Source organism: Camelina sativa, chromosome 7 (genome assembly GCF_030686135.1).
Source record: "Camelina sativa cultivar CO46 ecotype springtype chromosome 7, ASM3068613v1".
Classification (NCBI taxonomy): Eukaryota; Viridiplantae; Streptophyta; class Magnoliopsida; order Brassicales; family Brassicaceae; genus Camelina; species Camelina sativa.
Window position 1 is genome coordinate 26,607,248 of NC_141886.1, and position 17,169 is coordinate 26,624,416.

Genomic DNA, 17,169 nt, shown 5'->3' on the forward strand with positions numbered 1-17,169 from the left:
ATTTGAAGTCACACATCGTCATTAGTTTCCATGTACACAATGAATGGGAAGATTTTATATTGACGATTTAATAGTTGCGTATCTTCTAGTTGGGAGAAGTTGACAATTTTATTAGACTTTCTAGATCAATATGGATAAGAAAGGCTATCTATCTAAACGCACATCTGCGTATATATTACTAGAACATTTCACACTATTGACTTATACAATACATTCATAAAAATGAAAGTACTACATTGTGAATTCACACGTTTTATCATTTTGAGTTTGGACTAGTTGTTTGGAAAATTACTTCAAACAAAATTATGTTTTGTTTCATCAAAATGTGCAAATACGTATTAAAATTCAAATAGTAAGCATAAAAAAACCACTGAAAAAAAAACTTTTGACTAAATTATTTGGTCAATTTGAATTAGTATCCAGTAGTTACTACTAGTAGATTTTGTTACCAATTTACAATATATACAGACTTAAGGACATAATTACAAAAAAGGAAAGTTACCTAAACGAAATTGTTTGAAATTTGGATATGTTTACATAATTACACCAGTCAAAATACTTTTGACATTTAAAAAAAAATAGAAGGTTCATGAATTTTGGGTAAGGACAGTGACCGTACCACTATTCATCAGTTCAAATCCTATATCCATGAATATTAAAAATATAAAGCCTTGTAAAACAAGACTGTGACTAGACTACTACTACACAAGAGTCAAATAACAATGCTCTAAGCGTACGCGTCAGCTCCCGGTTTGACAAAAACAAAAAATTACCCTAACCGTTTTTCTGTTCTTTTCCGGTTTAAGTAAAACGATGACGTCACCACTTTACCTCTATTTATATCCCCACCACCACCACATCTCTCTCTCTGTATAAACCATACTCTGTTTTATTATCATAACGCGTCTTCTCTTCTTCTTCTCTCTCTCTCTCTCTCTCTCTCTGCAACAAATCAAGAATTCAAATTTTATTTTTGGAGTTTTTTAATTTACCAGAAACCCAACAAAGAAAAGCTAGAAAAAATGGGTCTTTGTGTATCTGTTGATCGAAACGAGTACGATTCTTCGTCGACGACGACGGCTAAAATCGTGACGATTAACGGAGATCTCCGTGAATACGATGTACCGGTGTTAGCATCTCAGGTTCTTGAATCTGAATCGACGTCTTCATCATCTTCTTCGTCTTCGTCTCGATCATCTTCTTTTTATTTTCTTTGTAATTCCGATTCTCTCTACTACGAAGATTTCATCCCTGCCATCGAATCCGACGAGGTTCTTCAAGCGGATCAGATCTATTTCGTTCTTCCCATCTCTAAACGTCAGTACCGTCTCTCGGCGTCTGATATGGCGGCTCTCGCCGTGAAAGCCAGCGTCGCTATTGAGAAAGCTGCGGGGAAGGGGAAGAAGGGGAGGAAATACCGCCGTCGTAATAGCGGGAGGATCTCTCCCGTAGTGACGCTGAATCACCCTAACAACAGAGTCGGAGCCGCCGGCGAAACGATGGAAAAAGGGAAATTACAGAGTAGAACGACGCCGTTTAAAGCTGTTAACGGTTATTCTCGGTCTGGTTCGGTTCAGAAATTCAAAAGATATACTTCTGGGAGAGCTAAATTGGCGGTTCGATCGTTTAGACTGAGACTCTCTACTATATACGAAGCCTCCGACGACGTTCAGATCTCATCATCATAAATATATAGAAGAAACACTTAATTCGTAGAAGAAAGAACACTAAAAGTTTCATTCTTTTTTTTTTTTTTTTTTTTTGTTGTCGTTGTTGTTAATTATCGTTAGTGGACATGATCGATTGTGTAATGTTACAAATGAAAACACTCTATGTAAACTACAGTTTTTGTGATAAATTAATTTCCCATTTTGTTATTATACATGTGTACGGTACCCATAGAAAGCTTAAAAACAACAACACTCTTGTTGCAACTTGCGAGGTTTATAAGATTTGTGTTTATACACATGCACGTATACTTTAGGATGAACTTGTTACTTATTAAATTGGATTAAGCAAAATGCCCATTTAATTATAAAGATGTGGGGGTCAGGTCAAAAGCTCCGCTTTTGGAAACATGATTATTATAGGAGCAAATCAAAGTAACAAAGATAAACAAATCCTTGTAAATTTCCACATATGGAACTTTCGTATGAAAAAGTTTTTAAAAAAAAGTAAAATATGACTTGGAGAGAAAGTTTGGTATTCCGACGTAAAAGAGTATTTAATGGTGTGGTGGGATCGGAAAGAGACTAATATAATGGAAGATTTGGCTTCGCTGCCAATGGGATTTTAACCTTCGACGTCTATTTTAAAATCAATTTAAGCTTCAGACGTTCATTTTCTTTTTTGTTGCTTTTTAGTCTTTACACTTTTGAAGTAAGATGGTGATGTAGTAAACTATTATTAACAAAAGACTTTTCATTACTGATTTACTTAAGAAAAACTCGATACTTTAATCCGGTTAGTTCAACCAATAGGCTAGTTACCAATATACGTTCACTGACTATATCATTTGGTGAAAAGTCTCGTGACTCGTGGTGTATAGTATTAATCTTATTAAATAATTGTATTCGAATTTGGTGTGAACCCTAAGATTCGAATTTTATCTATTGGGTAAACAAAATCGGAATCTATCGGCTAGTCCTCCGCTATGACCGGTAAGTCTTCGACAATGACAGGTTGTATCTGGCGGCGACAACATTAACTAAAATTATCTTCTTATGTTTTGTAATTAAATTATATCACCAACTTATGTACAAGACTCCAAACGAAATTATACTACCTATTCCCCCGATTTGGTGCGGTTGCCTCCTACTATACATACCATCTGCATACGTGTGCTTTGCCGGATGATTAAAAAGTATCATGCGTTATGACTTTGTGGATATCTCTCTCTACATATATGGAATGCTTATTTTTTTTTATATATTTTCAGAAATATTAATTATGAAATGAAATAATAAGCTATTAAAAATATGTTGATTAAGACGAAATTAAATAAAATTACCAGCATTACAAAAAAGAAAAGATATATTCTTCTATCTATAGAACTAAGGTTCCCTGGAAAAAGATTGGACGCTAGGCAATTCGTAGATGCTGTTTATCTTTGACGTGAGTCCATTAGTATGAATGCGAAACTATGTAAATTGACTTACTTTTATCATTTATGAAATTTGGTTCTTCCGTTTAGAAAAAGAAAAAAGTGAATAAAATTTATTACTCTATTTTTTTCTTTTTGATCATATAATTAACTCTGATCCATTTTTTGGGTTGTGTACGCATATGAAAATAGGTATGAATGCAGAACTATGTAAATTGACTTCCTTTAATCATTTATGAAATTTGTTTTTTCGATTTAGTAAACGAAAAAAGTGAAACAATGATATATAACTCCTTTTCTTTCTCTTTGATCATATATATAACTCCATTTTGTGGGGTGTATATATGTGTATGAAAATAACAGGTCTATATCCCCGCGTAAGATCGGACCGTTGATATGCTGTTGGTAGTGTACCAAACAAAATTTGGCCTTAATTATGGGAGCCGGAAGCCACAATTTTTTTTTTTTTTTTTTTTGCAATTATTTATAATTTATGTTTTTAAAAAAAAAAAATATTGCATCTGTTTTTGATATTTTAAGTATAACCTTATCGCCTTATTTGACCTTTGCCTTTTTCTATTATAAAACTTTAATAAATTATTTTAAAAACGTGTCAACTGTCAACACAATAATAAATTTAAATTTCAGTGCTTAGAAAGTTCCAATTCGATTCTTGGTATATGAATGAGAATGATTACGTTGTTATGTAAAATAACATAATTATATTATCCAAACTTTGTTTCATTTTAATCTTTATCGGAACCCTAATTAAAACCATGAACTATCACATTCACATTATTAATCATAATGGTTACACTTGTTCTGAATGTGTTAAATATATTAGTATCAAATTAATAGTTTTGTTTGGTGAAAAACAAGATTATGACGCAGACTCAAGACAAATTGGGTAAGAAACTACGGTCTTTCGATTACTTCTTTATTTTAACTCAATGCATGTACGGTATATTCTTGATTCTCTTTATGTAACGGACTAAAACATGTAAATCCGGATGTATGTTATAGTTTTTTAACGTAAAACTAATTGATAATGAATGATTTGTTTACATCTCTAATATTTATGGTAGTTTATTAATCTTATATTTGCTTATCTGGGATCCTCATGATAGCTTCTCCCAAAATAGTTTTTATCGGTTTATTTTCAACCAAAATTTACTATGACACCGATATAGAAAACCTATGTATCAACAAAATGGACTATAATACTATGTTGAGTCTTATGGACAGTGGATAATGACTAAATTAACTAATGTTCCTCATATACGACTAGAATATATCAAACTTTTGATTAGATATGATATTTATATATGACATCGATCAACATTGTTAATGAAAACTATCGATCGAGATTACATGTCCCAATCAAATATGAAACAAAGAAAGATAAAGAGGACAAATAGAAGGTTTTGAGGCTTTTTCAATCAATGACTAGGTAACCAAACATTAGCTCTATGTTTTTTTGTTTTCTATATTTTCTTCATCGTGTTAATAATACATTTTCAACTATCTCAAAGATATATGTCTACATTTTCAATCAACATTCATTGAATGATTATTTTCATTAAAGTCAGCCAAATAGTAAATTAGTTATTTTTGAAATTTGGGACGACACAATAAACGTGGATTTGAGTTTTAGAAATTTTCTTGTTCATACTCCACAAGTGACATGGGAATCGTAGCTTAGTTTGATACATTTTTTTGCATTGGATTTGGATGAGAATACTAGAGTGAGTTTTTTATCAGCCCATCAAAGTAGTTTCTGGATCCATGTAATACAGGCCCATTCTTGAGAAACTCTGGTTGTTCTGTTTAATGTACTACTCTCTCTAGTATCTAAGCTGCAGCCATGCGTCATTGTTTTTTTTTGTTTGAAATTTGCCATGCGTTATTGTTTTGTTTTTCTTTGATACTTGATTGGTATAAGATTTCGTATACTGTATCATGCTTTCCCCGCAAATTAGGCTTTATTGCCTTATCTTTCTGGTTAGTCATTTTTGCAAATTTTAATTATGGACAAAGGAAATGTATAGTCCCCACAACAGCACATAATACTGACTATTCGTGGCATTATAACGGTATAAAGTATTTGAAGACAATCATCTCAACAGCATGCATGCTTCTACGGCTTTCTCACGCTTAATACCCATCATCATTGCCATGTTACCTTTTATGTGTACTCTCTATTGCTAAATCATCTTTTTTTTTTATGCCTAAACATGACCTAAGAAAGCATAACATATTTTTTGTGGGTAATTCATACACATAGGATTTAGCTCTAAGAAAGCATAACATATTTTTGTGTGGGTAATTCATATACATGGGATATAGCTTTCGAGAAGGTTTCCTAAAAGAAGTATATAGGACATTACATATTTATATATACATCGATATGACTTACAACCATAATAAGTCCTATAAACTTCTTTTGGGAAACCTTCTCGAACGAATGCAATCATAATTGAGTAACGCTAAGATCGTGTACATATATGCAATCTACTCCAAAAAATTATCGTAATTAAATAGGTCTATTGGATCACTATATCAGCGTAAAACACGGTTTTCCATATACGTAAGACTTTCAGTATATCAACAAAAGAAAATTCAAAGAAGTACAAAAAAAAAGGCATTATTGGGTTCAAAATTACAACTTACAAGTGGACCTATTTCTTGTTCAAGTGAGTTACTTCCAATTATATAAATTCCTTCTATCCCCTTCTCCTTATCAACACCATTTATTACATTCTCATAATTTTGGATCCCTGTTTCGCAATTACATGAAACGTAATACTAAATTCAGGTTTACCACCATTTTGTGAACACACTAATTAAGGTAGAAACAATCACTTGAAAACAGAAGAAAACGAAAGCACACGCATGTGTAAATGTGGTTATCCATTACATAAAGAATAACAACAAAAACAAAATAATATCTAAATATTATACTATACATTAAATTGGGGGGAAAAAAAAATATCCCCTCCACTTACACCTCACACACCTATACATATACCATCAAACTTACTCTAGTTCTCTTCTCATTTACACGAGTACAAAGAAAAAGGAAAAAATGAGAACGATGGTAGATTTGGGAAAACAAAGAAGTACTCATCTACGAATCATTGATTCTCCGACGAGCGTTGACTGTGCCCGTGAAGTCAGACTCCGACGAACCCTCCGTTCACTCATCGAGTGCGTAATCCCATATTGTTGCACGTACCAATCTCCTCCTTCCGACGAAAACGACACAGTTTCCGTGTCTTCTTCCACTTCTTCCTTAGACCAACCCGGCGTCGTAGTCACAGGCACTTTCTTCGGTCACCCCCGTGGTCACGTCAGCTTCTGCATCCAAGACGACACTCGTCCCTCCTCTCCACCTCTCCTCCTCCTCGAGCTAGCCGTTCCCACGGCAGCTCTTGCTCGGGAGATGGAGGAGGGCTTTCTCCGAATCGCTCTCCGGAGCAAAAGCAACCGCCGTTCTAATATCTTCAACGTTCCGGTTTGGTCTATGTATTGCAACGGCAGGAAATTTGGATTCGCGGTGAGGAGAGAAACGAATGAAAACGACGTCAGCTTTCTCCGGCTGATGCAGTCTGTTTCCGTAGGCGCCGGGGTGATTCCGAACGGCGAGACGTTGTATCTGAGAGCAAAGTTTGAGCGAGTCACCGGGTCGTGTGACTCGGAATCGTTTCATGTGGTGAACCAAGGGGGTTGTTATGGCCAGGAGCTTAGCATTTTCCTTTCGAAATCTTGAAACTTGTCATTATTAGGAAAATTCTGGTTATGATCCATGTTAATCTTAATGTTCGTTTTTGTGTATGTAATATTGTATAAGTTTTTGTTGTTAAACTTACATGCTGTGAACTCAACTAACAATGTTTTTACGAACATTAAAAATTATAAATTTCTGTCGTATGTGGGTAGGGATGTTAATTTTGGGTTAATAATACCATCGTCACAAACTCACAATGATATATACCTTCTCAAATAACAATCTTATACACAATAAAAACAAAAACTAAGCTCTGCACATATGGATACTGATAATGTTTTAAATTTTACTAGCTAAAATCTTATAATGTACTTTTATGTAAGTAACATATAACATGTCATTAAAAAAAAAGTAATTTCAATCTAAGATATGTAGAAAGTATATACACAAATGAAATAGCAGAGTAAATTGTATAGAAAAGTTAATGTATGAATGAAATAGCAGAATAAAGAGCCTTTTAATAGGTTAATTTTAGTGAAAATAGCAGAATTACTAAACAAAACTAAGATGCTGACCATGCAACGATATTTTACAAATAGTTAAAATATGCGGTATGGCCTAATGACTATACCAAATATTACCGTTTGGTTAACTAGACTGATTACCATTCAACACTCCTGCCAGTTTGACACTCGATAGACATCATGATCAATAATAATGCAATGGTGTGTCCCTGCTTTGACTCCTCTCCTGCCAGTTTGCATTTGTAATTTCTTCCAAAACTGAGTTAACCTCATGGGGCAGCGGCGCGTGGACAGTACTCACGTGCATTGGAGGAGTCTGATCAAGGGGACAACTGAAAGCAATGTGCGCCCAAACAGCAACCACCGAACAATCTAGCTTAGCTCCGGTGTCTGGTTCGGTACCAAACCAGCAATACTGCTTCCCATTATATTAGGAATTTTTGCCCTTTACACATATTCTCTAAATCATTGGTTTAATCTAATCTATTACTCCTTTATAAAAAAAAAAACTATATATGATATTCAGTACATGTCATAAATGATAATATAAGCTAGTTAACAATATTAATTTGATTTATGAAGATAGAAACGTATGTACACACTCATTTTTTTAGCCACAACGGAATTAATATATATTCACAGACAATCGTTATATATATAACTGTTTGTTGAACAAAGGGTTTAGGGAATTGTTCTCTTGTATTATTCTATTCTATAGGATATAACATATATATATAATGATACAATTTTAAGGTTTTAGGTTGATCTACTAATGGGCATCCATACAATATAAAATATTCATAACACTCCCCCTTGGATGACTATTATAAAAATGTAGTCCCAAATGCGCATATGATATATTATCTCGTTAAAAATCTTACCAGGAAAACCCAGTGGGAAAAACCATGGTTACGGGAAAAAGAGTGCAGCGCGCTTTTACTCCCCTTCTTGAGTACATCACTTGAAATCTTCGAAATAACTGAACCAATATGATGAAGTAGCTTCTTGAAAATAGTGGTTAGAAACGCTTTGGTAAATGGTTCACCAAATTTCACTTGAACGAATATGTAGTAAACGTGTATCACCATTCTTCTATTGGTCATGGGTCTCACAAGTGACTCATCTTTATCATTATCTTTGTTTCTCACAATCTCATCAATGTATTTCAAAGACTTTGAAGATGATAGTCTTTCACCATTGGAATCATAATATTCTTCTTCTGGTGTTTATCTTTCGCGTGTTCTTTTGTTGTCTCGTTAAAAACCTTTCAAAGAAAAACCCAATGGGATAAAAACCATGATAAGGGAAAAAGAGTACAACCACGCTTATGATCATATTTCTCCCCCTGAAAGCATCATCTTCAGGTTATGCATTATGATCATATATATCATCTTTTCTGAACTGTTATAAACAGAGCCTTAGTGTTATAAAACACATATGATCATCATATATTCTCTCGGGTCATTGGACTTCAAGTCATTTGCACCTTTTTCATATAGAAGATTCCTTAGAAGATTCTTTTTTCATTTATTTGAACTTGAAGCTCGAATCTTTTTTTTCATACAATCTTCCAAACAATAATCTTATACATAGGATTTTATTCATAATCTCCTTGTAAAACTTTCTCTTTCAACTCTTCTTTCTTAATATGGTACTACAAGACCATTTTTCTATGTAAGATGATGTAAACATCTTGAGATAACATCTCTTTCATCAGATGTCAAATCTGTAACCTTAAAAAATTTCATGAAAGATCTGATCTTATACAATCCGGTTTCTCCATCTTTCAGAAGTAATATTTCATCATTGATCATTTCTCTATATATTCCTTGGTATGTGAAATAATATTAGGCCTGGGACTTCGGTTATTTCGGTGAATTCGGTTCGGTTATTTCGGTTTTTTGGTTTTTTTGAGTTTTGAAAATCTTACCGAAATATATTTCGGTTCGGTTATTTTGGTTTCTCGGTTAATTTGGTTTTAAAATTTCAAAACCGAAATTAACCGAAATTTGATTAAAAACATGAAAAATCGGATTTTTCGGTTATTTAGAGATAATTTCGGGTTTTTCGGTTTTATTTCAAATATTTCGGTTTTTTCGGTTTCGGTTATTTCGGTTATTTTAGGGTAAAATCGGTTATTTTAGGGTAAATTTCGGTTTTATTAGTTTTTTTCCTAAAAAAATTTTAAAAAAAAAATCTGTTAACCGAAAACCGAACCAAAATAACCGAAATATTTCGGTTTTTTTGAAAAAAACAAATTGTACCGATTGGTTCAGCCGCCATAACCGAAACCGAACCGAACACCAAAAATATCGGTTCGGTTCGGTTCGGTTATTTTGCTTCGGTTTAAAATCCCAGGGCTATGAAATATGTACCGGGGATCTGATAATATTTTCATTATCAACATATTCACACTTGTTCCTGTACATTTCTTTTAACAAGAACCACTTGTAAGTGCTGAAGAGACAAGAGGCATATATAATTTTTTTCTTTTAACGAGGTTCAGCAAAGGCCTACGTCCTCAAACATATTACGACGTCGATTTGCTTATTGGTTCGTTTTTCATTATAGACATGACTCAACTTGTTGAGATTTCTTTTCATTATTATTCTCAGGTACCTGAATCTCTTTCTTACTCATGTCTACATCTCTCCTAGAGATTTTCCATAACTCTTTGTTTCCTCGGTGCCATATTAATTTATGCACCTTTTTCTTTTCCGAGGATGCTTATATTTGGAACCATAAGTCTATCACACTTCATGCGATCATTAGACTTACTAGGAGTTGATCTTATCATTCTAGGATATTAATTTCAATTGGAGCACAACTGGTATATGTGACTTTATCACTCAAGGCCAGAAAATGGCTCTTGCATACTTTTAGTATCTTTGCAAATTTTGCCAATAAATTATCTTTTTAATTTCTAGAGCACATTTCTTAGTACGAGGATCAAGATAATTTCTTACAATATATTTCTTTACCAGCTGTTTATTTTCTCCCCTCATGTTGGAAAGACTGACTCACTGAACCAACAGTCTCTGCATCTCGAGATATTCAATCATCAAGAGAGATTTATATCCAACTATTTCCAACATACTTTCAAATCCCATTTTAATCAATGTGGTGGAGCAACTCAATATGTATAACAGATTTAGATGGGATATATATGGTTTCTGACCCAAACCAATTATAATGGGGAGTACTCATGTTAATTTGTTCATGATGCGAATTTATTGACATATAGAGTCATTTGTCAATTACATAGTCTGGTTTCACCACCATTGTCAATTAACCAAATACTCTCGCAAACTCAAGGTTGCATGTTAATAACAAAAATATATGGTGGATGATCAGTCCACAATATCTCTTTGTATACGTACCAGAAAATTGACACTATCCAAATTCATGGGGCTGGTGAAAGCCATATAATCGGCTTGCTTTGTAAAGCAGCACACATAAGAAATCATTACGAAAACTCTTTAGGTTCTCTAATGAATCTTTTCAGAAATTTCTGATTATTCTTTTGCATCAATACTAAACCAGAATGGCTAAACCGGTCATGCCAAACAGTGAGATTTTCACAAAACATTTTTATCTTCTAGATAAAGCATGTAATCTCAAAAATACTTTAATTCTCTTGGGTGATACTTATGATTTCAAAGTATTATTCCTTCTTTATTGTCTCAACATGATTACTTTTCAAATCCTTAAGATTTGCTTTATCATATGAGTGATTAAACTCATTCTGGGTGTGAAAATAATTTTATATTTGTTCCATCACCTATGTGGGATTCATTAATTCTCCCCCTCGAGATGATGACACTTCATGTTTATCAATCTCGATTTGAATCCCTCTGTAATCAATAACATTCTCACATGGGGTCATGTATTATATCTTGGACCCTTTTAACTTTTGAGACTTGGGAGAGTATAACACATTAATATAAAATTGTGTTCCCATAGACAATAATATATATATACTTTTCCTGAGCTTTCAATATTTTTTCTACTACTTCTTAATATTGTAGTAGAATAGTGGAAATTGTCTCACACTAGCTTCTTTCATCGTCATATATATATGAGACAAGTACCTCTTGTACTTATTATTCAAGTCTAGGTGACTTTATATATCATATCTACATCATGACCATTTTTGTGGTCTTTTCCTTTTCTTTGCATAAAGTCATATTCACTTTAAAGAATATACCAAGTCAATAGGATGTGATTCATGATTATAAATCAACATCTCATAATTTTACTCATTCAAAAAAAAAGTATATATATATAATATATTCACTATTTTGTGTCTACATGACAACAATATTTTATGACAAGTAGAATATATATTTTCTATTATATAATTTTGATAATAATAGAAACAAGTTGATTTGTATATATTCTTTTAAAGAATTTTAGTCATTTTTTTTCTTTAGATTACTCTAAATAACTAAATAACTTTTTTTTTTATAGTCACATACTTGGACTTAAATCTCCTCATAGAAGTGATGCTAAGAAAATATGATCAATAATCATTATTTAGTAATTTATTACTAAATTTTCAATGTATTCACCAAAGAAGGTTGGAGACATGATTTAAAATATTTCATCATGATATTATATCTAATTTTAATTAGATTTATATTTGTGATTAAATTAATAGAATAAATCACAAATATTATAAACAATCATATCAATATTTTTTTTAAAGAAAATTAAGGAGTGTAAACTGTACACTAACAATTATAATTTTTTTCTTATTTATTATTTTATTATATATGCATAATACATATACACGTTCCTCGTGAATAACATGCATATATGTATCATCAAGTCAAACGATAATAAAATTTAATTAAACAAATGGTTTATGTATTGATCACATAATAAAGCATATTTCAGTGTTCGAATGAATTTTTTTAGTTTTATCTATCAAACTTAGATAATATGATAGACAGATAAGTGATCTCATATATAGAATATCACAGGAACTGTTATCGTTGAACCCATATATAATACGTTATGCGTGTCTTTGGCATATAAAGATCTCATGATTTTACCAGATTAACAATTATATAAAAAACAATTATATAAACATGAATTAATAATTGAACACTGTCAATTTAGTTGTAGTTATGCCTTATATGTAAGATCTATTTAATATGCAAAGCAAATTTAGTTGGACTTATCTCGATAGATGAACTGAGTCCTTAGGTCGAATAAATCTCCTTTCCAGAATAATTAAACCAATATATCACTTAGCTTTCGATGACAGTGGCTTTTAGAGTTTGGCTACGGGATTCACCAATCATTAAACCGACAAACACCTCTAGATCTCTCTTAGCATTCATTGTATTTTCCAACGAACATCTCTCCCCTTCATGAGAATTAATCCAACAAAATCGATTAATTAAATATTATTCCATAAACACAATAAAGCATGAATCAATTAAGTGTAAACACAGAATCAAAGTCCATACATCGGTTGTATTACCAAAGCGGTATAAACAAGGTGGTCTTAGACATATGGTGGTATAAGCATGGGGGTTTTAGACATATGGTGTAATTGACCAAACAATAAAATAAAAATTTAAGTTCGTGAGAATGAACCAAAACAAACAGGATAAAATAAGATTTAGCTGTTTATACTTAATACTTATGACACAAACAAATAATCGATACTAAACCAATAACCATGTAATAATATTCTGGCGAGAACATCGATCTCAACAAAATATACAAATCAGACTATATGAGCATAATTTAATGAATAACAAGAGATCGAACACAAAGTGATAAACTATAAAGAATGGACCGATTGAACATAAAGCATATGGTTACTTATCTTTAGATTGAAAGTTATTGGCTGAGAGAGATCAAAGACAAAAACCGGAGACAGAGGCAAATACGTTTGTGAAATTCAGAACGTAAGGTAAGATGACGGCGATGGTTTTTTTTTTTTTTTTTTTTTTTTTTTTCATAAGACTGGTAGGGTTAGAGACTCGTGCTGATAATATGTTAAGAACAAAGGGTTTAGGGAATTGTTCTCTTGTATTATTCTATCCTATAGAATATAACATATATATAATGATACAATTTTAGGATTTTAGGTTGATCTACTAGTGGGCCGATAACGAACATCCATACGATATAGAATATTTGTAACATGATTGTATTTATAAGCCTATGGATTTTTTTTTATCATTTTTATTTACAAACATATGGATTGCGGTGTGGATATTTCGATTTTAAAATATTACACACACATACATTCATTGAATTATTTATCAGTTATCACATATATATAATTAAGCCCAGGTCTCATAAAATGACAAAAGCTTGCAGAAATCGTGACATCTAGCAAGGGATCTGAGACTCAGGCTGTCTGATTGATATGTTTTAATGCTCCCTTTGGTTCTCTCATGACTTTTTCTTCTTCCTTCTTCTTAAATCTCAATTTACTGTCGTAAAAGAAGCGCTTATATAAAGTTACAACTTAATATACTATATATAAACCAAGTCATTTTGGCCTAGTAGTAAAGGTAGAAAAGTCCCGCCATCTGGATTCGAGTAGCATTGGCCACAGAGGTTCGAAATTTAACATGGTTTCCTCCGGCTCCAAGAGATTAGTCTTTCGATCTAGGAAGCCTTTAGGATCAGTCATGAGTTATTAAAAAAAAAAATATATATACTATATATAATCTAACGAAAGCAAGAAAGATAGACTAAAAAGATCAAGAAAATGACGCGAAAATATGAGACGCACACGAGGTTAATTACGTTTAAACACAAAGTCATCGACATAGTGGCTCCACTACCATGTCCTCTTACTCTTAGTATAGTTTCATCACATGCACCCTCAACCTCACGATTCTCTCTTTACTTTTATGGATACATTTAATTGCTCGTGATTCGTTCGTATATAACTATATATATCGCGATCAATCCAACAATATAGCAGAACTAAATATATTTGGTTTGATCTTCTTCTGATGATCTAAATTTTGACGATGATATATATACGTGTGGTTTTATTTATTTTTGTTCTTTCTCATACTACTATATGGTTCAACGGAGTTTGACGCCAGAGAAAGACTGACTAGTTGATACAAAGCCCACCAATAGGATAATGGGCTGATCTATTGTTGAACAAGGGTCCGTTTGTGATGCCAGTATACATGTATGTAACATATCGATTATTTTGGTCTGCGGTTGTATACAGCCTGTGATCGGTTAGGATAACAAATACAAAAATAAACAATTATTATCAGTGATTCTTTCCATTTGTTAGAGAATCATCATGCTTCCACACGTGCATCTTATATCTGAATTTTACATAATGGTGATTAAAAACAACCTGACAAAGAAAATGATTATTTAATTATTGACTTGTTATGTTATGTTTATTATCAAAATGTGATTTAGAACAGCACTGAATTTGAGATAGCACGTGTCAGATCGAACTATAGCGATCATGCATGAATACATGCGCCGGTATTAACGTTATTACAGATTTGTACTATATATATGCAGATACAAAACTGAAACTGTTTCATATAATGTAATTCGTTTGAATCATAGTTTATGAAATAGTTTTGAATTCCTTTGCTAAAATTTCATATAAGTAGTAACTCTAATATGACATGATCACGAAGTTTGCAAGTTGATCCGCAAACTCTTCAAATTCAATGGTTTTGGTCAATTCTTTATGAAAATACTTGTGATTAATGAGACGACATAGTATATTAGCTAGTATCAACAAAGTAGTCCTAAGTGATTAAGGAGGTCGAGTGGTGGGGGATATATTTTAATAAACTTGTACTAAGTGATTAAGGAGATCGAGTATACAAATTAGTTAGGTGCTAGGGCTGCTTCCTACTTTATACTTCTTTTTTTTTGTTTTTTTTTCCTGCGGAACACCGGTTATAAATGAAGTAAGTTACTCTAAGCTGGCATTTCATGTGTTTACTAGTACCATTGCCGGTAAGCTTAGCCAGTTGTTATAGACCTGTTCATTTATATTATGGTTTATTCGACTATGAGAAGATCATATGAGTACAGAAAGAAAAATATGTAATACTATATAAATCTAGAAATGGGTACATAAAACTATTAAAATGGGGCACCCAACGTGCCTGAGTTTCCTTTTCGATTTTAATTGTGTGTGGCATAAAAGTCGGTGGTAAGGAAAGCCCCAAATTATTTTAACTTGAAAATGAAAGTTGGTCCACACCTCTATCTTCATTTTCTTCTGAAATAAATTTAATTCTCAAATTAGTTTTCTCATAAAAATTAATTTGCTCAATCATTTCAGTATTCTTCAGTCTTGTTTCTATCACTGTCTTTGGTCACACAGCTAGGCTAGTAACGCAATCATCTATGTAAATACTGTACACGCACATCTACGTGTATAAAAGAAAACATTTTGTACATTCTCACATTCGTGATCTCATCTCAGCTTATCTTTAGATGGCTAGAAAATCTCAGATAGGATATCACACTTACCCAAAATATATACTAGTACTATTTGTATTGTATGAAATATCATCGCTGGCATATGACGTCTGCGAGAAAAAAGTACAGTTGACATTCACAAGTGGTGGTCAAATGAATGGGTTTTCTAACTACTATGAGCCACTCGATTTGCTTACCAAATCAAAATAAAATTAGATGTTAAACATCGCTAAATATTGGAAAGATAAAGAGGACATTTGTAAAATAGGAATGCAAATGTAAATACGTAAGAAACATAACAAAAAGACCAAAGCGAATATAAAATCTAATTCTTTATAAAAAATACTATAGTACATCCCTACAATCTAATTCATAAGTTTTCTTCTACGCCAACCGTTTATAGTACGAAGCGAAATTAAAAGAGAATGAGACTGGGGGTATGACTTTACCCGTTTTTCTAATTAAATGAATTGTTGTACTCTTTTTTTAAGTCCTACTAGAATTAGAATTGGATCCATGCTAGAATACGTGTTAACATTTATCTTATTTATTTTGTAATTTTTATTTAAAATGTTATATATATGATTGTTTATCCATTTAGCACCGAATTAATGACATTTTAAGTTTCTATTAATATCTACTCAAACATGTCTAGCCATATAACCCATCGTGTCATATTTTAATTCGTTGTACACCGCATAAAAAACTTCATAAAAATCTAAAAATATTTTTAAAATTTAAAATGTTTTAATAAAGTTTCTTTTTTTTTAGAAATTGAACTACGAAGTTTAAATATTATTAATATCTTAAACAGTTATAAAAATTAAATATTTTAATAATTGAAATATTAATAATCTTTAAAGTTTTTAAAAAGTTCACAAAATAATGAAATTATATTTTATCCGTGTAGCACCGAATTAATGACATTTTAATTTTCTATTAATATCAACTTAAACATGTCCTGCCATATAACCCGTCATGTGATATTTTAATTCGTATATATTATTAAAATTTAAAATGTTTGAATAAATTTTATTATTTTAGAAATTGAAATACTTATAATATTTGAACTTCTTATAAAGTTTAAATATTATTCATATCTTAAACATTTTATAAAAAGACAAATGTTTTAATAATTGAAATATTAATAATCTTTAAAAATTTTAAAAAGTTATACATTTGAATTTTTAAAGTTATTAAAAGTTGAAATTCTTTAAAATAAAGAACTATAATAAAATGCATAAATTTTTTAATTTCAATGCCTGATAAATCAAGGTTTCTGCTCATTCGTATTCAGAATTATTTTGGTTTCTTTTTTATTAATATGACTGGGGGTATGACTTTACCCGTTTTTCTAATTAAAT

The 17,169-nt window shown here is 31.8% G+C and overlaps 2 protein-coding genes across 2 annotated transcripts; both read left to right on the forward strand.

Moving 5' to 3' along the window:
* Positions 1–870: 870 nt before the first annotated feature.
* LOC104702430 (uncharacterized) lies at positions 871–1,877 on the forward strand. Its single transcript, XM_010418278.3, has one exon. It carries the CDS (start codon positions 1,023–1,025, stop codon positions 1,686–1,688), a length of 666 nt encoding a protein of 221 aa, XP_010416580.1. The 5' UTR covers positions 871–1,022; the 3' UTR covers positions 1,689–1,877.
* A 4,276-nt stretch (positions 1,878–6,153) lies between these two features.
* Positions 6,154–7,006, forward strand: LOC104702431 (protein MIZU-KUSSEI 1-like). Its single transcript, XM_010418279.2, has one exon. The coding sequence runs from the start codon at positions 6,189–6,191 to the stop codon at positions 6,870–6,872; it is 684 nt and encodes a 227-aa protein (XP_010416581.1). The 5' UTR covers positions 6,154–6,188; the 3' UTR covers positions 6,873–7,006.
* The last annotated feature ends 10,163 nt before the right edge of the window (positions 7,007–17,169 follow it).

Bases quoted from the DNA above. Each gene is read 5' to 3' on its own strand.
- LOC104702430 (XM_010418278.3), top strand. From the start codon at position 1,023: ATGGGTCTTTGTGTATCTGTTGATCGAAACGAGTACGATTCTTCGTCG.
- LOC104702431 (XM_010418279.2), top strand. From the start codon at position 6,189: ATGAGAACGATGGTAGATTTGGGAAAACAAAGAAGTACTCATCTACGA.